At 41.0% G+C, this 25219-nt stretch overlaps 2 protein-coding genes across 2 annotated transcripts; one reads left to right on the plus strand and one right to left on the minus strand.

The window, feature by feature from the left end:
* Positions 1–1083: 1083 nt before the first annotated feature.
* On the plus strand, positions 1084–9995 carry LOC104450143 (plant intracellular Ras-group-related LRR protein 6). The gene is made up of 21 exons (XM_010064584.3): positions 1084–1340; positions 2350–2413; positions 2518–2654; positions 2739–2825; positions 3339–3414; positions 3855–3929; positions 4017–4086; positions 4153–4230; positions 4326–4386; positions 4471–4549; positions 4748–4838; positions 5555–5615; positions 5685–5752; positions 5934–6001; positions 6496–6633; positions 7332–7436; positions 7976–8100; positions 8225–8321; positions 8632–8706; positions 9065–9120; positions 9671–9995. Exons 1-21 carry the CDS (start codon positions 1276–1278, stop codon positions 9741–9743), a joined length of 1749 nt encoding a protein of 582 aa, XP_010062886.2. The 5' UTR covers positions 1084–1275; the 3' UTR covers positions 9744–9995.
* Positions 9996–13213: 3218 nt separating this feature from the next.
* Positions 13214–15111, minus strand: LOC104450144 (CBS domain-containing protein CBSX5). Its single transcript, XM_010064585.3, has 2 exons — positions 14676–15111; positions 13214–14370 (listed from the first exon to the last, which is right to left on the minus strand). Exons 1-2 carry the CDS (start codon positions 15032–15034, stop codon positions 13518–13520), a joined length of 1212 nt encoding a protein of 403 aa, XP_010062887.2. The 5' UTR covers positions 15035–15111; the 3' UTR covers positions 13214–13517.
* Positions 15112–25219: the final 10108 nt, after the last annotated feature.

Genomic DNA, 25219 nt, shown 5'->3' on the forward strand with positions numbered 1-25219 from the left:
CATTTTCAAAAAACATTCTTCAAGAAAATAACGATATTTTTTAATATTTGATTGAAATATGAAAATGAACTAAAAAAATATTTTCGTTGTCTAATATGAAACATCTAATTTAATTTTTCTAAATAAACATACACTATTTAGACACCAGTAACTTAAGTATATAGACAGTTAAAGAGCCATATATGGGCACTAGAATCCTGGGTTTGGCATGATGGATCTTTCCTTGAGTGTCAAGAATCAGGGCAAGAGCAATTGGATCTCAGCCCCCGCCTCAATGGACCTAGGTATGATCTTTGTGGCCTCGAGCACGACCATTGTGAACTTGGGCCTTGGTGTTGGGGATTTGAACTCAAGTACTAAGATCCCATGCTTGACCTTTGTAGACTTGGGCTTGGCCTCTATGGACATTGGCGAGGGCGTCAAGGATCTAAGCATGGGCATTAGGATCACGGGCTCATCCTTTGATGAACTTAGGCCCGAGTGCCAAAGGCTTGGTCCTAGATGTTGGGAATTAGTGTTGGAATCTATGATTAAGTGTAAAATTTCAAGAAAAATAATTTTCCTCCAAATTTTTTATTTAAATATAAGTTTTCTACTAAGCGGGCAAATATTTCTGTTATTCATTTTTTTAAGTGACAAAAATGTCAAAAAAAAAAGAAAATTGCTTTCTTGAAAAATATTTTTCGTTAAACGAAGCCTAAAAAAAACACTCCTATCGAGTAATTAGTGTTTTTATCCATTTTATATTGGTAAGTAGCCACTTACCGCGTGCCATAGTCTTGATTGACACAATATATATTTTTTTTTGGTCGAATTGATTCACACCTTCCACTCTTTCCCCTTCACCAAATCATCCCCTATCATCACGACCACTTTCTCAAGACGTTCTAATCGACTCCATGTACTACGTGCGCATCACTTCTGTATTGAATAATCTAATTTCAAAACTACTATACTCCACCCAGGTTAAGTCGATACATCACTTCTCGGAATAAAAATTCTCATTGTTAAAAGTCTTGACGGATAATATAAATTAGGAAAATTAATTGCGCAGCGGGCGCTGATCGTTAAACATATAATCCTTTCCACTTCCATTTATCCTCAAGACCCTCAAGAAAGAATTTACAGGACACGGGAAAAGAAAGACGTGCATTGTTCAGTCGCGAAGCGACATTTTCCAGTTCCGAGGCTTCGCTTCTACATCGTCGACCGATAGATGTAACAGCTCAACTCAGCACGCGCTGCGTTGCGTCGCGTTCCCCTCGCGGATCCGCCATGGATCGGCTGAACAAAGCCGCGAGATCCTCCGGCTCGCTCAACCTCTCCAATCGCTCGCTCAAGTGAGTTCCCCGTCCCATCGCTCCGCCCATCGGATCCTCGTCCCGTCAATCGATCGACGCGAGACCGTTCGCTCGATCCGTTTGCCGGAGGCGGCTCTGTAGCTTTCGGTTTTAGAGCGCGAGTTTCTGCTTCGCCGTCTCTGTGAATGGGATCGATAAAGAGTTCCGAGTCGGCATTAGGATTACCGATGATGCATTTGGAGCTCGTTGTTTTTCTCATGATCGCGGCTCATTATCAGACCGGCGCGTGGGGACGTAGGTCGACAGTTTGATTAGAATAAGCTAAGAGCGACCTCAATTAATCTGCTCCGGCAAAGAATTCCCCCGAGCATTAGCGATTGCGCGGGAGAAGTTCGCAGTTCTGCTTCTAATTTTCACAATTATGCCGTAGGAACTGGGTTTTTTTTTTTCCATGCATTTATTGCCCTTGGCGGATATAATGTTTCCCAGCCAGATTAGGCGCGGAAGAGCTGCGGACTCTCCTTTGAAGTCCCAATCTAGAATGTTAAACCACCATCTCCTCTCTTGATGTTGTCACGGTTTGAAATATTTGGCTGTGCTTTCTTTGGGGACACAATGGAGCTGGGGGACATTGTCTCAAGCTTTGTGTTCGGTAGCAAGTTAGTGGGATAGACCGGTTGAAATCATGACTTGATTCCTAGTTCAGCTCTGCTCATTTCTCTTGCTGGCGATTCTTTTCTTTCGGCTTGCTGTGTTGTGCATGCAAAACGCTATTTGTTTCTCTGTCATTTTGAACTTAAAACTACTGTATCATTACCTCCTACGTAGAATCATGAAACGAATGCATTATATACTTTGTGAATGTGTCCACGGGGCAAAAAAATAAAAAATAAAAAGAAGCGAGGACTGAATATGGCGACACAGAGCAGATGGACCATAGACAGCTTTACACCTTCAGCTTTATTTTTCCCATCACTTTGAATAAATCTCGATGCTACATGATGGGTTTACATTTAAGAGCTCATTGGTTGATATTGTCTGCTCCTAGAGATGTGCCCGGTGAGGTTTACCAAAGTTCGGATGCGGTTGGTCATGGTGAAAAGTGGTGGGAGGTAGGAATTATTCCTCTTCCGATTTTCTTTTTTACTTTTAGACTTTGCTTTATATGTAATATCCTGTCTTGCTTTTATTGGATCTCAATGGTGTATCTCTGTAGGCTGTGGAGCTACAAAAGCTTATTCTGGCTCATAATGACATCGAAATTCTTAAAGAAGATTTGAGAAACCTATCGGTGCTGACTGTGCTGAACTTAAGCCATAATAAACTCACCCAGCTTCCAGCTGCTATAGGAGAGTAAGTTTTCCAATTCTCTTCTAATCTCAATTGATTTTCCTATTTTAAGTGCTTATTTTTTTTTTTGAGTGTTATCTTTCTCAGGCTTCCGATGCTTAAGTCATTAGATGTCTCCCACAACTCAATTACTGGTTTACCTGACGAGATTGGATCTGCAACTTCTCTTGTCAAGTAGGTTGCCGCATCTTCTTTATCTTTTGATGATCTTGCTAATCCTTCTCAGATCACATTCACTTTCGTTATGGAAGAGCTACTCATCCTGGATAGTCTACCAATTTTGAATTACTCAAAAAAGAGTCGCCTGTTTGCGATCGATTGCTCATTATTTCCTCTTTCTGTTTCCCTAATAGCTTTCATAAGAAATTTCCTCTAAGACCATTATTTAAAGCAAGTAGCTTAATTCTGCACTTTAGAGAGATATGACTTATATTGAGTGCATCCTGTTGATTCTGTTTAATGGTAATACGCAACAAGCGACTTCTGCTGTATATTGGTGCGGTCATTCTATTGAAAATTGATTGTAGTCTTCGACCTCTCCTCTGCATGGAAAGTGATTACAGAATATTACCATCCAACGACTGATAAGAATAGCATGTGTGATGTCAAAAGGTGTCTGCATGTGGTTTGTTTGGTCACAAGCAGGTTGTATTGAAGTTTTCTTGTTTTCCTTTTAACCTTTTATAGGTTTGATTGCTCAAACAATCAATTGAAGGAAATACCTATCTCTCTCAGTAGATGTTTGGACCTTTCGGAATTTAAGGTAACTTATGACCATCTTGATTGATTTACGTCGATTTACCATATTCATCAATTGGGTTATGTACTTTTTCAGTTAAATAATGGCAGCTCATGCTGTGAGGTCAGCTGAACTTTGCATAGATAAATTTAACTAATCTATGACCTTTGCATCATTATCACTGCCATATGCCTTTTTAAGTCTGAATAAAGAATAATCCTTGAGATGTTTAATAGTAGAAAATTCTCACTGCGTAAACTTTACATGTACTGATGTTTATGCAGTTAATCGTTACAACAAATCTTGTGACTTATCTCTGCCCAAGAGCTGATAATATTCATTCTGATTTTTTATTTTTTTGGGGTTAATGATTTCACAGCTGAAACGAGTTTATGCCTTAATATAAGCATTCTCCTTTCCCTAAATTATAACTTTTGGACTTGTGTTCCTCATGCATTCTCCAGGCATCAAATAACACCATCATCAGCTTACCCGAAGATCTTGCAAACTGTTCCAAACTAACCAAAGTAGAAGTGGAGGTGCGTGTAGTTGTTCCTTTAGTTACTCCACTGGTTTACCTTTTAGCTCTATGTTAGTTTTCAAATCTCTCATGCCAATTTTGCCAGGGAAACAAGTTGACAAGTCTCTCTGGCCATATGTTTGCATCCTGGACTGTGCTCAGAGAGCTCAACGCAGGCAAGTATATTCTCTGCTAGTCTTCTTTTACACCTTGATAATTGACTTCTCTCTTGTGTGTTGCAGCGAGAAATTTGCTCAATGCTATACCAGAGAACTTGGGAAGCCTTTCCCGTCTCATCCGTCTGGACCTTCATCAAAACCGTGAGTAAATCATGCCACAGATTCCTTTCTAAATCTTAACTTTCCAGCATCACACTTCATTCCATTCATTGATATGCCATGGTGTGTTTCTGCAGGAATTTCTTCAATACCGGATTCAATCAGGGGTTGCTCTTCCCTCGCAGAGTTATATATGGGGTGATGTCTCCAGTGATAAGATATTCCTGATTTTAGATTTATGAATTTTGATGTTGAATTTGAATGCTTGACTTCATCTTACAGGAATAACTCTCTGCATTCATTGCCATCAGAAATGGGGGAACTTTCTAAATTAGGCACCTTAGATCTGCGTGGAAATCAGGTGTGTGAAGTTCATTTTGTTTTTCCTTTCTACATTTGGAAAAGTTCTATTGACCCTATCATCTGGCCACATGCATTTTTTGTCAGCCTTTTCTTTCTTTTTTCCTTGCTTTGATTGTACCAGGCCTGGGTTTAGGCATCTTACCTTTTGAGATTAATAGATGTTGGATTGGTTGATAATTTATCCCTATCTATTCAGTTGAAAGATTTTCCTGTGGAGGCATGCAAGCTGCACCTTTCAGTCCTGGATCTATCCAATAATTCGTTAACTGGACTGCCCCCGGAAATTGGTAAGCTCATCTAATGATATAGCAGGTCTGATCTGAAGATGGTTAACAATCCTACCTTTCTTTTCCTGTTCAATTCAATTAACCAGTTAAATCAGCTCTAGATGTTGCGCAGAGTAAGTGGGGTATAACTATAGTCTTGTCCCAGTATTTGGCTTGACATTTGATGGCAAAACCATTTCTTCTGATTTTATGTTAAAAAGGTGGCCTCTGCAAATGTTGCACTTGAATTTTTGTTTTGTGGTATTATTTTTATAAAAAAATTAAGGTATTTATTCTTAAACAAGATAACAAATCCCTTTTGTAATTAGAGCGATATAGCCCCAGGGATAACATCCAACAATTTGTGGCACACTAGGATTTACTGAAGATAAAATCAAGCTGGTTACCCTGGCAGTAAGCATATGGAACAATATCACATTTGAGACACTACCGAATTCTTTGCTTCTCTAGCATCTAAGTGAAACTAGTGTCACTCCTTTACTTGCTCAGAGGTTCGCTGCAAGAAGGTAATCATCTTGTCATGTGAGATCAAAAGCTTGGTAGATGTGTGTTCATGAAGGAAGCAGTCATATAAAAGAGTGGGTCGCGATTCTAATTGCCTAGTTGACTGTGCAGTGTCTGTGTTTTATTATGCATATCGCAGATGAACACCATGGAGTACATTTATCTCTCTCACATCACACTTATAGGAAATGAACTCTTTTTTGATCATGTAGGAAAGATGACTACTCTGCGGAAACTTTTGCTTACTGGAAATCCTCTACGAACTCTTAGAAGGTTTGTAAGTTAATGTGCTGCAGATCTGATGCTTCATGGGTTCACTCATACAACATTTCCCATTTTCAGCTCGTTGGTTAATGGACCAACACCTGCTTTATTGAGGTACCTTCGAAGTAGGGTTTCTGAAAGCGAAGGTAAATGAGTCTGAGCATAATGCTTGCACTATTTTATTATCTCAGCTCTTTCTAGATCTTTAGTGCTTCTGCTATTAGTAGGAGTTCATTACTTCATTATTTGCGAAATTTTGTACTCTTTATTTATTTTTTCTTTTGCCAATGATTTTGTCTCTTCAATTTATGTCATCCTTTTGTATAGATTCTGAAGCTGCTACAACAAAAGACAATGTTGTCTCAATGGCTGCTCGACTATCTATCAGTTCAAAGGTACATGGCTAGTGCAATATCCAGATAATTCGTAGTATAGGACAAATAAACTTGTCATTGGGAAAAAATGTTTTAGGTGAATACTTCATTTCATGTGTAGAGAACTGCAGAGCCCGATAATTCACCATTTTGGCTGATGTATACGAACAAGAATGGTAATAAAAGAGAGAAAACTGATACGTCCTGTTTTGCAGTCCTGCTATTCTCTAGTAATTTAAAGCTGGTCCAGTCGGTCAAAAGGAATGTATCTGGTTGGAGAGAATATGAATAGAAGAGGATAGCCACAATGACTTGGTTTTGTTTTGGTGGCCAGCAATTACCATGCTTCGGTTGGGTCACTTAGTTTTGTGAAGTTCTATTTTGATGTTACAAATTTGGAGGAGGTTCATGCACACAAATGCACACTCAGTTTCAGCACTCGGTTTCAGACTGCATGTGTAGACATTAGGCCCCTCAGCCATTAATGGAGTTGATTTACCTTTTATGACTTTCAGGAACTCTCTTTAGACGGAATGGGTTTGAATGTGGTGCCATCAGAAGTTTGGGAAGGAGGTGATTTAGTCAAAGTCAGTCTTTCGAAGAACTCCATCGAAGAGCTGCCCTCTCAGCTTTCTTTGTGTGCTTCCTTGCAGGTAATTCGCTTTTCTTCTCCCCTTCTTCAAATTTTCCGCTATCTCAAAGTAGAGAACGATGGAGAACAATTAGCTGTTTTTGTTACCTGTACGGGTTCCAAAGGCCTAGCATCCTCCTTATTTCATCCTTATAATTTTAAGTCCTTACTTTAGTTTATCTAAAAATTAGCAAAATGTTCCTGCCCCACTGAGAAAAATGTATCCTGTCCTGGTTTTGTACGAAATAGACTTTGCAATTAGGGCCTGTGCATAAGCCAATCATAGGATAGTTAACTTCATGGAAATGTGTGATCTGGAGCATGGCTGTCATTGTCATAGGGTACATATAAATGTCGTGCCAGCTTTCTGATTGTCCTATGTCCCCTTTCTAAGTCAATATGTACGTGTCAAAGTTATATGTGTTTCCCTTAAATCTGAAATAAGCTTTTAGCTAACAACCACTCTTCCTACCCTTGCTGGGAGGGAGGGAAGCCTATTATAGCTGGGTTGTTATGTTAATAGGTAATATTTTTATGTATTTCCAATAGCAATACCGTTTTGATTGCAAGAAGGTCCATGGATCTGTTGCTCTGACATGCATTACTTTTATATAGTATATTTGAATGCAGCAGGTAAATTTCAGCTTGTATATATACGCTACTCCTAATGTTCAATTTTTTTCAGTCTTAAAGCCGGTCTCTGTTTGTCTGAATGTGCAGACTTTGATATTATCCAGGAATAAGATCAAAGAGTGGCCTGGTGAAATTTTAAAGCCACTTACAAAGCTTTCTTGCTTGAAGCTGGATTATAATTGCCTTGGTCAGGTAATCCCAATTGTTTTCTACTTCGGTGAATTTGATTATAATCAAATACATGATGAAAAGCTTTGTTTTCTGGCTGTTTCTTCCTTTGGTTTGCATAAAACTAAGCTCTCTTAGGGAAAACAAGGAAAAGAAAGAATGCCAAGTCATTTCCATGTTGCTTTGCACTAGAAAAATAGATAGTCATGTACAAAATAACAAAGCAAAATGTTCTCTTGAGTATGCACTTAGATCAAAAGGCTTATGGCCTTGGTCATGAGGTATTTTGGAAAAAAATTTCGACCTTGTAACAGGAAGGTTAAGTTATAGGGAGCTCTTACTGATGGAAACATCATTGTAATTTTCCTACATTCAGTTATTTGGCACGGTGATTGCCATGTGGTTGCTGCTTGTATTCCACTCATTCTCTCTAAGAACTGTAACTATTGTCCCTAAGCATTAATTATTGTGTGAATCATGATTGTTGATTCCATTTTCTTCTGTTGCCTTTTCCATGTGTTTAAATCATTCTTATGTGACTGCCCTACCATACGTGACTACAGATTCCACCTGATGGATTTCAAGCTGTAAGCATGCTCCAGATTTTGGATTTAAGCGGCAATGCTGCTTCACTGCCAAGAAGTCCAGCATTTTTGTGTTTGCAACAATTGCAGGAACTATATTTAAGGTAACTAAGCGGACATTATGGTGACTGTGAATTCTATGTATATTTGTTTGTATTTGTGCATTTTTTATCTTTATTAGGCGTAACTGTCCTGATGCATTTGCAAAATTCTATTTTGACTACTTAGACAGATGCGGCTTCAAGAATTCCCATCGGATATATTGAGCTTGACGCACTTGAAAATCCTTGACTTGGGCCAAAATTCCCTTCAAATTATTCCAGAGGTAGTGGTCTCTCTGTCTCTGTCTCTGTCTCTCTCTGTCTCTCTCTCTCTCTCTCTGTGTCTGTGCCACACGTGCATGAGGTTTCTTTGGGTGGTGGTGGTGCTTGTCCATCTAGTCCCGACAGCTTATCCGGTATGAACTTACTTATGAAGGAATGGTACAAAACGCTATGCTTACTAGACAGTATATCAAAATGTGCATCTTCCTGTTTATGACACCATTACTCTTATCATAGTATTGCAACGTTTTCTATTAGCATCCCTTTTCTAGATTTACGACATTGTATGTTTCTTTTTATACTGACATACAGGAGATTGGGACTCTCACAACTCTTACTGAGCTTGACCTCTCCAACAACAATATACCATCGCTTCCTCCTCAGCTAGTAAGATCTGTTCCCTAAAGATTAAGCTCTGTGCAGCAAGTAATTTCGGTATTTTTATTGCCTGTCGTGGTGGGCATGTATCCCTATGTCACATATGGCTTTTGACCCACAAGTAAATAAATTTGACTTATTTGTGGTTACTCGTATTTGCAATACTACATCAATTGGAAAACATACTTATTTTTGTCAACCTCAGGAGCTGTCAGAGCTCTTTTGACCTAGCCAGAGCTGTGCTGGTTCATCTACTATGTGTTGCCATTACCCACTCCCAGTTTAGATACATTAGTTTTATCTCTCTTTGTTTGTAGTTAAGTAGGGTATAATGGATGGTATTCTTAATAGAAAGTTCCTTGATCAGGGATTTCTCGAAGACAGCCTGCAGGCCTTAAGACTTGAGGGAAATCCATTGAGAAGGTATGCTGTACTTTTTCATTTTTTTTTTGGGTTGGGGGACTATTGAGAATGTCTTTATGGTTTTCATTCTTCAATAATGCTGGCTTGAGATGGCTCTCATTTTCTATGCATACATTGGGATCATAGTCAATGATTAAACTCCAGAAACTACCTTTCTAAAACTAAGACTGATTTTAGTTCACAGTACCGTGTCAACAGAAAAGACTTGTTCTGTTAAGAATGGAAACAAGAGTGGGCTGTGGGCCTGGGTGGCACAAAAACATCTCTCCAAACTCCAGCCTATTGAAATGGAATGTCATCTTTATAAACTTCAACCCATACAAATTCCTGCGTTGCTGCAACATCCATTGCATGCCATTCATTATGTATGTTTCTTTTTTGTAAGTGCAAATGGCTGAAGATAGACAATCTGGTGTATAGTTGATTCTGCTCCATGCTTTCACAGTAGAAAACTTTGTTGGGTTTTTTCAACATTTTCACTGTCAAATAAATAAAAAGAGACGTGAGTCCACAAATACAGTTTATCCTGATATAGTCTTCACTTGTACAGTATTCGAAGGACAATTCTTGATAAAGGAACTAAAGCTATTTTGAAGTACTTGAAGGACAAGATCCAAGGCTGATAATCTGCTTCTTTCACTATAAACAGTTTGTAACTACTTTGCCTTTATAGAGGGATTCGTGTTCTGAGTTAAACCATTTTTTTGTCTTGGGAGCTTAATATTGGATACTGTAATTTTACGCAAGCTACTTGCACCATATGTTATTTGAACATTTTCCTGTCTTGAATTCTTCCTGGGGCTCTACCATGCTTGTCGCTTGTCCGAATCAATGCTTTTGGTGTATTTGAATGAAGAATGATATTACCATCTTATCCTTCAACTCACGAAGTCATTAAATAATCACTGGTGTTCATATGAATTGTTTCAAATATGCACCATTACGAAGGCCTGCGGCCTGAAATGGCTAAATGGTTGATATTTCTATTTTAAGCCATCATCACTGATCCCCAAATTCCTGATGGAGGTTGATGAATACTAATTAACAGCTTGAAGTAAGGGTCGGACTTTCCATCTATCAACTCTTCCTCGTTTAGTTTAGTATGATGTTGATACTGCAGTGACGAAAAGCCTCTTCCGAGGATGCATTGTGAATGGACATGCCCAGTTGATGGAGGTTGCAAATTCATAATGACCAATAACTTCCCATTCATACTTTCAGGCTGATCAGCGCCTGAAAGGATTAGAAGGGATTGGTGTAATTGTTGTTATTTTATAATTTTCGACATCAGAATTGACTTCCAGCTCATTTGATATACCCCAACAAAAACGAAAAAAAATAAATAGTCTTTTCCAAAAATGATTGACTATGAAATATATTCCAACAATGTTCAGTTTTCGCAAAAAAAAAAAAAAAAAAAAAAGAAAAATAGAGCTTGGGTTGGTTAAAGTTTTAAAATTTGCAGATTCGGGACCTCACTGACCTATTGTGATTATTGTGTCCGGGCCTTCAATTCCACGTATCCAGCCACATTTCGGTTGGCGGGTCTCCTTTTGACACCGTCGGTCTATTGCAACTGTTCTTGTCCATGAATAATCACGCGTCTATTATTCTCTGTCCGATTTCCTACCTCACTGAAGTAGCTGGGCAGAAATGGCTATTTTTTGCATTCCCAGTCCTCGGTTGCTTCATGTCATCGTCTTTTGCGTATCGGGAACTGCCGCAGCAAAAGCCGTTATCATCTCCATTGCTGCTCGATCGCCTATCCGTTTAAAGGTACACCACCTTCCTGCAGTTTTTCGAATCACCTGTATACCGGCAAGCATAAACTTATCCCTCGAGTTCGATTATAATGGCCATAGTAGATGCCTCCTGTGAAAGGACGGATGGAGGGTAATCCTGGGAAAGGGATTTGTCGCTATTACCAAGCACCAATACATCCTTAAAGAATGGTGCTGGTGAATTGCACCATGTATGTGTTTGTCAGAAAATGAAGAAACCGGCAAATTGTTAGTTAAATATAAATAGAAAAGAGGATTGAGGAATCTTCTTTACAATTTGATGTATTGAAAAGAGTACATGAGAGCCTATTTACAGGCTTAGATAGAATAAATTAAAAGGAATTAAATGAGATATATGTAATCAAAACAGATATTGAAATAAGAGAAAATATCTTATATATCTCTAGAAGATATCTACGGACCCTAATATTACTAACATTTGACTTGCCATTCCTATTTTGTGAGCTTTGACCACCCTGGTCGTAACTGAAGTGTAAAGCATTAGAAACGAGCATTTAATGATCTAGAGAATTCGGTGCGAGGGTCTTGAAACCATCTGCTCGAGCTGGAAACCCTGCAGTTCCTTGAAGATGAATCAAAGCAATCTCCCAGGATAAGCACTGGAGGCGAGTCCCGCGATCAACCCTTCTTAATTTGGCTTGCCATCTTTTCAATCTATCGTGTATTAAATGTGGTGCCTATGCAAATCTTGAAGCCTTCACCAGTTAGGCTGACAGACCGAAAGTAAAGCTATGGCCCAAAAAATTAGGCCTAATCCCCTAATAAACCGCAAATTTTATATTGAATATCAATTCTACCCTCGAATTTATTATTATTTTTGTTCAAAAGAAAAAACATCAATCCAAATTTGGCTCAAAATTTTTCTTATTTAAAATCAACCAAACTTTAAGTTTAGTCCCATATCTGCTCCCGATTTTTTTTTATCAAAAAAATTACCAACTTTCAATCTAGTCTCAATTTTGCCTCCTTTAATCCTCCATCCAAAGATCACGATTAGTTATTTGATGTTATATTTCCGTGTCGTTAAAATCCATGTCAACAAGGCAACGTGGAAAATTCTCTCAAAGATGAAAAAGTTCTTTGATAAGAAAATTAAGGAAATTAGGGACAACTAGTCGCGATTTTTTGACACAGTGCTAAAGAGACAAATTTGGAACTAGAGTTCAAGTTCATGGTGAATTTGAGACTGAACTTAAAGTTAGTTTTTTTCTTAGACAAGAAAAAAAGTTGATAGTTGATTTGGACTGCACTTAAAATTAGGAATTTTTCTTTAGACAAAAAAAATTCGGAATATAATTGGGACCAAACCTAAAATTAAGATATTTTTAGGAAATTAGGCCGCAAAAATTAGGACATTTCCGAGCAATTCTTTAGGTTTGGTCCGTCCATTAAGGCTTCATTTTGAAGCCTTCGGCCACTTCCTTGCCATTCAACTTTGACCGGTCTAGCCAACAGCTCAGTTTCCTCAACACATTTTACTCGCGTATCGTGTCAATAAAGATAAGATAAGCTCTTCTAGTTACTTGGATGCTGCCTGGAACGTACCATCATCAAATAAAGCCTTTCCAAATATTGATTAAGATATAGCTCGCCCGCTCGTCCAACGTCTTTGATGATCCGGAAGGCCTCGGCGAGACCATTAGAAAATGTCGAATTTTCGACCAACCCTTTTTTTTTTATTATACTATTCCCGGTCCTATGGAGGGTTTTCATATTATCAATCCAAGTATGACTAAGCATATCAGGCCAAAAGCATATGATTTGGTCTCTCTAAACAGATCCGGATATCCCCTTCATCAAAAAGCCAAAAGAGGAAAAAAATAATTGCTATCTGTTCAAAAGTGGTAGGCATCTTCGTCCTCATTTTTTTTTCTGTTCTAGGACATAAACACCGTCCGGTTCTGTTTTAGGGTGAGTCGAGGATTATTACCACAGGTAATTCGAACCGTTCCGGTAGCGTATCTCGGACATTGCGTTGTCTCCACAAAAGGCCGGAACGAAAAGGGGCTTGAATATGGAGAATGAGAGTCAAAGCACGAAAGATTGACAGCAGGCAGAGTGCATGTTTTGGTTGAGTAAATGTTAAAGCAAAGTCCAGAATAAATACGCACATGAAGAAGGAGATTCTTAATTCCTTTAAACCCCAAGACAAAACTCTCCTTCCCCATTTTTTATGGTCAGACAACAACGGACGCGCACATGCACCCAACACGATCTCAAAGAGTATCTTCATCCATGAAGTGAACGCGAGAACCTAAAGAAAATCAGAGCCTAGGCCCACACAAGAAAGATACCTCAAAATCCAATATCATAAGACCAAAAGCTTAAAAGAATTTCTTCGAAAAAGGGAAAGCAACATAATCAAACCATCGAGCCAAAGACCCTCTTCATGATCTTGGATTGAACAAAGAAAAGGGCAGAAAGCTCAAAGCACAATATGAACACCACTTGGTAGTTTCTTTTTCTTTTCTTTTTTGCAGTTCTTTCTCTTCCCATCCTCCCACTCACAATTTCAGCATTCTGACCTGGGAAATAGTAAACCAGAACAAACCAGAACAAAGAGAAACAAATTAATGACGAGAACCGAGGAAGACCCTACTCCAAATTCTCCAGATGTTCCCTGAAAACTTCCAAAATGCTAGAGAATGTGACAATCCCCACCAAGCTACAATCATCCTCAATGACCCACACATAATTCACACGGTGTGCAATGGCTTGAATCATCACAGCCATCAACGAACTCTTGGGGTGACAGACTATCGCCTCTGACCTCCTCACCATCCTAGCTGAGTAGCTGTGAGACCTGCTGTACTTCCCTGATCTTGCCAATCTGGTGTTCGGGGACGAAAAGCTCTCCTCGTCCGACGACGAGGACATCGACGAATTACTTGGTGCTGAAGATATCTCGAATTCTTCCAACATTCCTCTGCAATTCCTCTCCTTTAGTCTCTCTTTCACCACCCGGACGAGATCCTCTGGCGGCCCCCCGCAGTCGATGTAGGACATGAGGTCGCCGCAGGAGAGGGTCGCCACGGCGGCTGCGACCGTCTCTTCGCAACAAGCGAGCGTGGAAGGCGAGATCTCGCCGATCAAGACCCCTTCCACGTCCACCACGGCTACCGAGGTTTGCTCGACGAGCGAGCGGGAGATGGCCTCGAGCGCCGCCGAGGCAGGGGAGTGGTAATCGACCGCGAGGACTTCGGTGCTTATGAGGCCGAGGGTGTCGATGGTTCGTGCAGGGATGGGAGAGAATATGCCGATGGAGTTGAGGAGGAACCTGATCACATCTTCTTGAGTCAGCCAGCAGAATTCTTCTCCTTTGTGAACTGTGATAGGACCCGTTGAGGAAGATAGTTTCTGGTGCTGTTTTCTTCTTGTGGACCTAGTTTGAATCGGTACGACCAGGTTTTGAGCTCCTTGCAGAATGAGATCTATAGCTTCCACCAATCTGAAGAGTTAAAAGGAAGAGATTTAATCCTCATATCTGGGAAGGATAATAACAATCTGAACTCGTAGCACAAGACCCTATATTTCAGGCAAAATCATGCGATGGAAAAAGCAGAACGCACGCGAAAATCCAAATCCTGAAACCCCGGACATGAAGTGACAGTCAATTGAGTAAAGACAAAGAAAATCGAAAAGAACTGTAGATCCTTCAAGAAAATCCATCACGGTTAAGGCCAAACACACCGGAAAAGAACGCAGTTCAGAAGGACAAATTAGAGAAAGATTGCCCATTCTCATGGCGCTCACCTCGAAGAAGGCTCGACGTGCACGACTTGACCCGGGATCTTCGGCAGAAGCGCGGAGACGGGCGCTTTCAGGGCCTCCAAAGGAGACGACAGGCTGTCCTCGGTGGAGAGATAGCAAATGACGTCCACCATGCACAGCTTCCCCACGCAGCGGCACTCCCCTCCCTCTCCTCCTTCGTGCGACGCCGCGGCGGCGGCCTTGGAGCGGTGGTCGCAGCTCCAGACGCTGAGGAAGCTGTCCTCCGAGCTCCTCAGGGCGGACAGCGCATCGCCGACGGTGGCGGCGACGGGGAGCGACCTCAGGGCGGGCTTGCCGAGGCAGAGGTCGCTGACTCTGTGGCTGAACAACCCAGCTGCCATGCAAATACGATCTTTGCTCGGGGTAGAGAGAGAATGAGAGAGAATGAGAGAGAGAGAGATGGTGGTATGGCGGTGGTGGTGGGTGGTGGTGTGGTATCGAGGAGATTAAGATTTATAGAGGAGCGACGCTACGAGGAAGCAGCAGAGAGAGCGCGTTGGGATGGGATGGGTTGCGACGTAAGGGGCCAACACATGTGGGGGCCACGTTACGATCTTACAATATTATCAGGGCGATTTTCCGTTGGTCAACAAAATGATATGGTGAATTAATCACTCCTGTCTCTAGTGGAGCAATCGAATTGTCCTAAAGCAATAATTGGTGAGAATTTGAATTTCAGCTAGATTTGTTGTTATGTAAACATGTGCTCCGGGGAAATTTAACTTTTCGAATTTAAGCTGCGGCAAATTTGAGCACACTAGAAATTGCCCGTCCGGAAAGTTTTCCGAAAACTCCTAAATTTATTATAAAACCAGCAATTCGTTCTTAAACTTTTTAAATTTACCAATGTTAGATCTAAATCTATTGATAATTTTCCGATATATACATGGCACGGATAGAGGAGCTGACGTGTTTGATAAGGTTCAAAATGATGCCGTTTTGAGGAAATTTTTTCAATTTTTTTCTTTTCATTTCTTTTTGTCCTTCGTCTGCCTGAACTTCAATTAGTAGGGTTAACAGATCCTTGGTGTTCTTAGCCACAAGTGAGGGTCGGCTAGTGTCATCAACAATGTCACATAAAATGACCGACATTCATGTTGGCGATATTTAGCTCGAATTGGCTAGATGACCAATGCTGACTTGCAAGCTTAAATTGGATAGAATGATTATATTGAAAAATCATCAAAATATTTGGGACTACATTTACTAACTTAAAGAAATTACATTCAATTAGCGGTTGTATAAGCCAACAATTCTTCCATAAAAAAAAAAAATCCACAAAATAATGGGCATTTTTTAGTTTTTTTTCTTTTTCCTGATAATACAAGGACGCGAGTATGGAAACCTAATTACTTAGAGGCTTGTGAAACACCCGATAAATTCCACGAACCGATTGAATCTGAACCTTATACCTATTCCTGATGGTCCTCGCTCAGACTAGTTTACACATAACTGATGAGATTTGAACCAATAACCTATGGAATGCCATTGTCACACCAAACAGAAGAACGATCTCATCAGTTTAATAATACTCCCTATAGCCAGCGTTTTAATTTGAAAAAAAGACTCGAGATACACACCGACGATCTCAAAGAGAAGGCAAGTTAGTATTAATAGTTGGAACGTGGATGCATAAAACTTCAATAAATAAATAAATAAATAAATAAATAGGAGAAAGAAACGTAAGTTGTGAATGCGTTGGGTCTTTTAACCTGTCTAATTGAATAATCATATCTTACTTGCATCCCAACCACTCGTAACACGAAAAATGAAATAAAATAACCGTCACTGTCTCATAGTCGATGTAAGTTGTTTCCTAATACAGTCGGTTTGATTATAAAAAAAAAGAGCACGGGGATCATGTTACAATATTCAGCTAAAAACCAAAAGCATGTGGAAGTTAAAAACCGTGTTAATGACATGGGCAAGGTATTAATTTAAGTCACAAACCACACCCATTTCAAATTCGATGTGCAGCAAACCCAAAGAAACAAAATAAAAATAAAAGAAGTCGACATATTTGACCCTTGTGAATCACAAGAATTGATGTCTCGATAATCTATTTTGGACTAAAAGAGGCATGACTATAACTCAGTACCAGTCCTTGTCATTCCAAGACGCATTGCTAGCGGTTTCTAATCCCATGGGAACGTTCATTGACAACGAGGGTTGTCACGACATTTTAACAAGTAGGATTCAACCACCACGTTCACCTCGTCTCTCTAGAACAAAACACGTTATTTTGGCAATTCTTCACGAGGGATCATGTCTGAACACGGCTGTCATGACGAGCTAGAGCTTCAACCTTCCATAATCAACCACTATTTGACCACACCTTGCTCCAATCTCTATATACTATATATTAGACCCAGCTGTTTCATCTCATTGATTAATTATTTCTAGAAAAGAGATCCATTTTTTAACTGGCAAAAAGATCTCCCCCTGCATACTTGCAGTACATCCCTAAGTTGACTGTAATATTAAAGGCTACATGAATGGGCAACGACAATGGTTCTGCCGATTTTACTTCTAATTTAAAATAAGTAAGCTGATGCGAAAGCCATCTGCAGGACCACCACGCTCCACATCGCCTTATCAAATGACGGAGAATATGATGCAGATGTAAGTTTATATGTATATTCAACCCAGCACGGGAAGCATGCGCACATTCTGTAGAAGAGCTGAATGTCAGGGCTTGAGCTCCTGATGAGATGCCTTTCGATTTATTTGAATGTTGTAATGAGAAGGCCTTGCGTGCAGGGATCATCTGTCAACGACTCCCATGGCTCTTACCTCATCCACCATCTTGAAGACTCCAAGAGAAGAGTATCTTACTCTTATCTTTCTGTCAACTTGCGATGGTAATCATGAGAAATGACGTCGTGAAGAGATCTTTTTCCTCTTAATTCACTGGAAAAGTAGCCTTTCCTTTTTTATGAAAAGGATCTGGCTCGTCGAGGGAACGAGTCGCGAGGCCACGCCAGCCGCGCGTGTCCCTTTCTCTGATGTTTCCTTCATGGATCTGAGCCATGAGAAAAGAACCTTTATTAACAGAGAGACGAGAGACGCCAATATTCGATGGCGATATAGGTTAATTGACATGTGGTGGGGGCGTCATCAGCATCAAGAAGCTCGCGAGTGCCGTGATTGAAGATGGTCGATGATGATGAAGTCGGAGAACCACATATTCTTTAACTTTTCCAGAGGGAAACTACAGCCGTGAGATGTCACTGACTTTGCTTAAGAAAGAAAGTGATGGAGTAAAATTAGGAGAAAAGGGTCCCTCTAATCTGCCGGTAATGTAGCCGAAGTATTGAAAGGTTTTTTATGAGTCCCATCCACTACAATCTTCACAACTTTCATAATATTTTATTCGGGGGAGAAAAGTCATCGAAAGGTTGGCATCATGGTAAAGGTAGGGTCAACATGGGTTCAAAATAGAATCAGAAATCAGGCCAAACCGGCCATAGAAATTAGTCCCGTTCGAGATTTCCCGTAATTACCAGTCTGGTTCTCCATTTCTAGAAAAGTGAACCAAACGGGATACTAGGAAATGATGAATTGAATCTGACACACGACTACCTTTTTTTTTTTTGCCAAGAAAGTGAAACTCTGAAGCCAGTTTAATATGTATATATTGAATTTTTTAATGTAAAAAACCTAGTCAGCTCACTTAAATAAAACAGCCGATATTGAATACTAAATAACCCATGATAACGTCTATGGTAACAGTCGATGGAACAGATGAATCCACATAAATCATCATTTTCCCGAGTTGCTGATTCATGGCCATAAACATTCTTATCTTTCCTCTATTGTTTTTGGAGATCGGATACTCCATTAGTCGATTCAAATAGTCTGGTGGAAAGGGAAGGGACGCACCATTCTTTACCTGTGTCTGCGTGTGAACGTGGGCTCAGATTGGATTGGTTCAATCTTTGAATGCTCCGCTTTGACACAGCAACATAATTGGTGGGTGGCAGTGCAGTGGGGAAAGCAGATGCCTCCCACTACACCCCTCACACTACCCTTTCAACTGACAGCTTACATACGTCGGCCTAACAATTCGATTGGACAGCTTTCATACGTTGGGAAGTTTTGATACCGCCGCACCACTTTGACCTGTTTGACCAACAAAAAAGAAAACCCTTTGACCCGCAGCGTGAGAAATACTCGCCCGAACCAGGTCACCACTAACTTCGATCAATGCGATCAACCCGATGTACAGCACGTTGGATCCTGGCGACATCGATGACACACATAGTTATAGAGGATGCACACAGATGCTGGGATCTTGGAAAACCCGCCCGTCGTCACGGGTGGGATTCGGTTAATTCACGGGACGGAGCCGAGGAGGACGGTGCTTTTTGTGACGAGATCCTTCAGCTTACCCATTTGGATGGTCAGGTCACACACCAACATGGGAGCAATGCTGTGGTAATTAAGACCAAGCATGATTTTCTGTTTCTTTATTTCGTTTTATTACTCATCAATGTCACGTTGACAAAATAAGAAGAAGCAGAAGGATATGATGATGAAGGTCAAGGAGGGGTCTACCACGTGGAGGGTTAGAGCGATGCCCCGGCCTGTTCAGATCCAAGACAAAGAGAGGGCACGGAGTAAATGCCACTGATCATAATAATTTCGGCGGGGACAAATATCTGTACGGCCCGTTGGATCTCCACTGATCGCTAGTCACATGCAGAAATCGCAAATGGAAAAACACGCCTCAATGATCTCTCCATGTAATCCTCACGAGAAACATGCCATTTCTCCGCATCATCTTGCTTCCGAAAGGAAACCCCCCTAACCGGGCCCGCCTGGCGATTTCAGCTCGATTTTCATCTTTCCTTCTCTCGTACTCTTCGGAATAGAAGCTCATCGAATTAGGGTTTCTTGTGAAGCCAAACAGAAAGTCGTGTCGCGTTATTTAGTGAACAAAGTCTTTTCGCTCGACCCAAAGATCAAGCTAGTAGATCGAAGGAGATCGCCCGTGTGTCAAGCATAATCGAGCACTTCAGCATATACTATTAGCTAGTAGCTATCATTAATTATCTATACTCAATCGATTTAGTGACGCCAGATCAGTATAGTAAACTTGGGATTTCTCTCCGCTTCTTTGCGTCTTGTCGTCTCAATGTTCCGCAGTGGACGCATATCTCCAAACATCGTCAAAGGCCATGAAGCCTTGAGAATAATCACATGGAAAATGGTCGGCAATTATTAAAAAGTCATCCAGCTTGCTTTCGTGGAACAAACGCTTCAATCAGTGACTTGAAAAGCTTTTTCCTGCTTCCGAAGGCCTACACTGTTCCTTCAAATTTAGAGCTTAATGAACTCAATAATATTCAGTCATAATGGGCCAAAAAGGAGAGGAAAGCAACAAACAAAAGACTAGTCCTAGGCGTGGATATAAGATGTGCAACAACGGTCGCGGAAAAATACCCTTTTGTTTCTGTTTTCGCGTCTAGAAGTTTACCGGCTTTAATAAGTTAGATACTTGCGAGAAAGAGAGATGGATTTCTCGTAAGCAACCTCGGTTTCACGAAGCACTAAGCTGTAGAGCGCTTTGCATGTTCGGGTAATGATGCTCATGAATTTTGGACACGAAGATGTGCTTTGCTCTGTGCAATGTTCCCCAAGCACTGCCGTGGCTACGACGGCACGTTTTCGATGGTACAGTGATGAAAGGTCGTGGGTCTTTCAAGGCGGTCTTTAGCCTTAATGTCCCCCGTACGTACAGCTTGCAAAGGACCATACCCATTGCACGGAAATGGCGCAAATTGCAGTTCTCAGCTTTCGCGTGTTCCCATTTCGTGCTTGGCCAGGAGCGCGAAAGCGAAAGGAGAGAAAGGCCGTCCTGTCGCATCCGAGGCGAGGAGCAAAAATCTGCATTCCAAAAACTGGTAATCCTTTCTTCTTCTTCTTCTTCTTCCCCTTCTCCTTTTTTCTTTTTCCTTTCTTTTTCTTTGGTATCTTACGTCGTTGTCCCTTGGGACCACGCAAAAATCGAATCGATTTGGACCGTCGAGATTGCCATGTGATATCATATTAGCATCGTTTGTCGTCATCCCATGCCCAGGCAAATGGATATCCAAAGCATCTTATGGAATCTTGGTCGTATATGCAAACCCCCATCTTTTGCAGCTTTTCCGACAAGGGACGTCTAGGAAAAGCTTAGTCCTAGATTTCATTAGTGAATATTATTATAAAATTCATCAAACATGCATGATTAATGGCCAGAACTCACCTATATGTGTATGTAATGTGAGTATTTACGAAAGATAGGACAATAAATTTAAAACTTGGTTGGGTCGATTAATCTTGACTATTTCGGGTTGATTTTTTTTGTAATGTCGTTAAAAGCGCAATTAAATCTTCAAAAGTAAATTCTCTATAATATAGATGTAATGGAGTATAGATTACATTGTGCAGGTTGATCACCGTGATTTTATTCTTTCTTTCTTTTTCTCTCTTTTCTTGAAATCCTTAAAATCTAATTTTCACAAATCGCGACGTGTATAGAAATTTAACGGTTAAAGAATAGCTCACTAACTTAGTCAGGACATATTTTTTTAATCCCAATTAGTTCAACAACTTTCTCAAATGATTTAGCTTAGTGGGTGGGGTGTGGGGTGTGTGTGTGTGTCTCTCTCTCTCTCTTTCTCTCTCTGTCTGATAAGGTATCGGAGAGATTACTAGAATAATGAGCTAATAAGTGATAGCATATCAAATGGACTTTTTATATGGGACATGTTCTGTCGTGCCTTATGGACATCCATTCCGAATAGTATAAAAAAGGACAAAACTATGGCGACTTAGCTCTAGGGAATATGCTTTTTAATCAGCATCATTGCACGAGATGAGTACGTATCACCATGTCATCTGATTCGATTTTCACCTTTTTTTATTCCCGTCGGGTTGGTAAAGAAGAAGGAATTCTGTGATATGAGTTCGGAATTTCAAAGCTAAACTATAGCCCTATAGGTGCATGAATCAATAATTAAGGAAAAAAATAAAATAGGGACGGTCCCTTTAGGGTAATTTCTTCATTAGCCCTCTCGACAGGGTGTGTCCGATGTATATACTCTCTGGCAAAGCCTTATTCGAATCTTAGATTTACATGACGGTAAAAAAGTTGTTTTGTTTTCAAGATATATAATACGGCAAAGCGTATGGTGCATACCCTCAGTGGAAAAAAGTTTCTGCACCTTTCAATATGCGACAAAAAGAAAAATAATCGTCGAGTTTCAATCCTCCGAACTCCGGTCGCCAAAGTCATGACCACAAAGGCTCCCCCAACTAATTCAAAACCTCGAGTCCAGACTCGGCATCCACGGCTACCAAGCTGTAAACCCCAATCGGTTAACTCGGGCCTCATTCACCGACTTGGGTCTTCTACAACGAGTCTCCAAAGTACCGAGATTTTCTCATTCATGCATCCTAAACAACCAAAGATGTCTTCATTGTTGATGGCTACATGTTGAAAATGCTTTAAGAAAGAGAGCCTTCTGATCCGGAAAAACAGTCGAGAAGTAACCGGACCCCCATGCGCTCCATTTCTCTCTCCGATCCATTCAATTACATAAAGTGAACAGCAACTTGGTGCCCATACAAGAATTACTACAATCTCATCTTCCGAGTTGGTGTTCTATTACTTCCGTTTGATTGATGTTTGACACGGGCGCATACGGACATCGCCTGTAGTTGCCAGAATCCCTGTCGAATCCCCGAAGTCCAACTTGTAATTAGGACGTTCATTGTCTTTTTTTCTCTTTTTTTCCCGTTTGACGTGGAAAGCAGGTTCATTTAATATGGTCCAAAACACCAACCAGACAAAAAAAGGAACATTTTTTTTTCCGATGGGTGGTTGGACAATCACATTGCCCTTTCATTTTCCCATTTCTTCGGTCTCTTTCACTCTCTCTGCATCTAAAGTGATATTTCTCTTGCGTGGAAAGACAATATTCAAACGTTCTGGTGGTTCATTAAGACCCACCTGCTTTGATTATAACAATTAGGTTGCTCTATCCGTCACCTTTGTCTATCTTGTACGAAGCACCTTTATCCAACCCAGGCATTAAAAAGACTCCAGTTGCTGTAACTCCGTCACGGAGCCGCTCCCGATTTGGCTGAAATCCAATCGGAATCCGTAACCAACTTTAACGGGAAACACGAGCTCCGTAAGCTAGAGTTGGGTAAATTTGCAGGGACTGAGCCTTTGGTCAAAGATGGAAACCTGTCCATGTGGGAACGCCATGTTTTCCTAGATCTACGCACGTTTTTTTTTTCCCCCTTTTAATTTGTTAGAGCCGGACAGATTCAATAAAAATCTCAAGTTGCCTAGGTCCCTCTTTTTTAAGAATATCGGCTCCTGTCTCATTAATATTATCTATTCAGCTACGAACCTAAGCAGTGACATCACTTATTTTTGTCATGTTGTATTTCCCCCACATCAAGAACGTGTATCGGTCTCCGGACAGCGCTCACCGCGCTCGCGATCTACCCGGGATCATTGGATGCATCGGCTGGTAGACGGTAAACGTCACGTTCTCGCATTCAGCACGAGCTCTCATAAAAATATACCAACGAAAATTGAATGCGAAACGGACAAGGAGATGCAGGCGGCGAGCGTAAAAAAGGAGTGGTTTACAGCGAGCCAAAAGATTCCCCCCCGAGGTGGCCCGCACCGCTAGATCGAAAGACTGTCCAAAAACGCAGACAGAGACGCGACACGACAGGCGCTGTCCGATGCGCGCGAGCTGTCTGAAATCCGTACTTCTCACATGCTGGAGCGCAGATAAGTGCCCCGGAAACGACACCGTGCGGGGGAAGAGACGAGACGAGAGGTGGCTTATCTTATCTTCTCTCTGTTCGGCACTACCTACGGTGCGCGCGAATCCCGGTATCTCCGCTGGTACCGTCACGCGGTTCCAATCGAAACGAAACCAAAACGGGCGACAGTCACTTAAAAAAAGAAAAAGAAAGGAGTAGATGAAGACAATGATGAAGTGAAGAAGATGGATGGAAAAAGTGGGGGCTGCGCTGGTTTCTTTTCGTGGGCGACGTTTGTCGATTGCTGCACGTGCGAAGCCGTCTTTGTCGACCGTCTCTGGCGAAACCTGCTTTCGCATCCTTCTTCTCATTTTCCCTCGCTCTATAATCGTTGCTTATCGCTTTTCCTGGATAATGAAATTCAGGCTGTCGCACAAAAAAAAAGGTGAGGCCCGATCATTAACACTTTCCGTGCATTATTGTCCCGCATCGTGTGCAAAATCTCGATTTTTTGAGCTCTGGGTATGAAAAATTCTATATTTATATGGTTAGGTATCACGTGAAATAGCAAAATCCAAACACGAGAAATTTGAGATCTTAGCTTTTGATGCCATATCGATGTAATGCTAGACCGTGAAATATCAAGACTTGGAGTTGTAGCTCTAGGTCTAGGTCATCTTATCATATTATTATGGCATGGGCTCAGCACGAAAACTGTCAACTTGCATTTCCTATGCAACCTTTCATTTCCTGGCCATCGAGCTGGACTTGACCCTAAACCTTACATAAAAAAAAGTACTCCGGTGATGGTCCGGACTCCGATGTGTACAAAGTTTGTAAAATCAAGGCATGGACTTCCAATTTGTACAAAGTCAAAAGGACTAGGATGGCTAAGAAGAGGCTGGGATAGAGAGCAATAATCCCAACGTACGACTTCAAGGGTTATCATATTAAGGTGCGAAAAAGCACATGGTTTGACTTTAATTTCTTTCACTTTCATCAAAGTTCCGGGAGATGAGAAGGGAAGGGTAAAGACAATCATGTCATAAGATGGGGGCCTCCAAGTTGCAGATTGAGGAGTCGGCCGCCTCCTCTTTTCGGCTTGTCTCACGTGTTTATAGGCTTCCCCTTAAGGCACCACGAATCACGGCCTCTCGCACTAGATTTTTTTTTTTTTTTATCGGTTCTGTTATGTTCCTACTATAACGTTTACTTTCAAACTTTTGCCTCACCTTCTTGCAGGGTGTGGGAGTTAAAACTCACTTTTGAAACTATATCGTCCCTACCTCAATTCCCTGAAAATGTGGGGATTCGAACCTCCATCTCCTTCTTTTATATTGAAGGGTGGCTTCTGGAGCAAACTCCAATGGTTATTTGCACTAGATTGATAGGTAGGATCGATCTGCAAGAGGCCAAATGTCCACCACACGACTAGGGACCGGTCGCTAGAGGGAGACGTGTTTCAATGCTTGAAGCACTACCGAACAGCCTCTAAATTGGTAGAATTGGACTGAAGTGTGCTAACTCATTTATTGCATGAATAATTCGGTATGTTGACCTTACTAGGTCGACTTAGTGATTGAGGAACGGACACATAGGCTACTGTTAGGGGCTCACATATCTATCGCCTCCTTCCCCGAGTTAGCAAGGTATTTCATGGGCCGAAGATTATCTATTTGTAATTTGGACGAGCTTTTCTCGTCATTGAGGACGAAAATGATGGTGGCAAAGTCTTTGCAAAGGAGTGCAAA

The sequence above is a fragment of the Eucalyptus grandis genome, chromosome 6 (genome assembly GCF_016545825.1).
Source record: "Eucalyptus grandis isolate ANBG69807.140 chromosome 6, ASM1654582v1, whole genome shotgun sequence".
NCBI classification, from domain to species: Eukaryota; Viridiplantae; Streptophyta; class Magnoliopsida; order Myrtales; family Myrtaceae; genus Eucalyptus; species Eucalyptus grandis.

Bases quoted from the DNA above. Each gene is read 5' to 3' on its own strand.
- LOC104450144 (XM_010064585.3), bottom strand. From the start codon at position 15,034: ATGGCAGCTGGGTTGTTCAGCCACAGAGTCAGCGACCTCTGCCTCGGC. The intron at 14,371-14,675 runs GTGAGCGCCATG...TTAACTCTTCAG, and splicing joins CACGTCGAGCCTTCTTCGAG to ATTGGTGGAAGCTATAGATC.
- LOC104450143 (XM_010064584.3), top strand. From the start codon at position 1,276: ATGGATCGGCTGAACAAAGCCGCGAGATCCTCCGGCTCGCTCAACCTC. The intron at 1,341-2,349 runs GTGAGTTCCCCG...GTCTGCTCCTAG, and splicing joins CTCTCCAATCGCTCGCTCAA to AGATGTGCCCGGTGAGGTTT. The intron at 4,387-4,470 runs GTGATGTCTCCA...TTCATCTTACAG, and splicing joins CTCGCAGAGTTATATATGGG to GAATAACTCTCTGCATTCAT.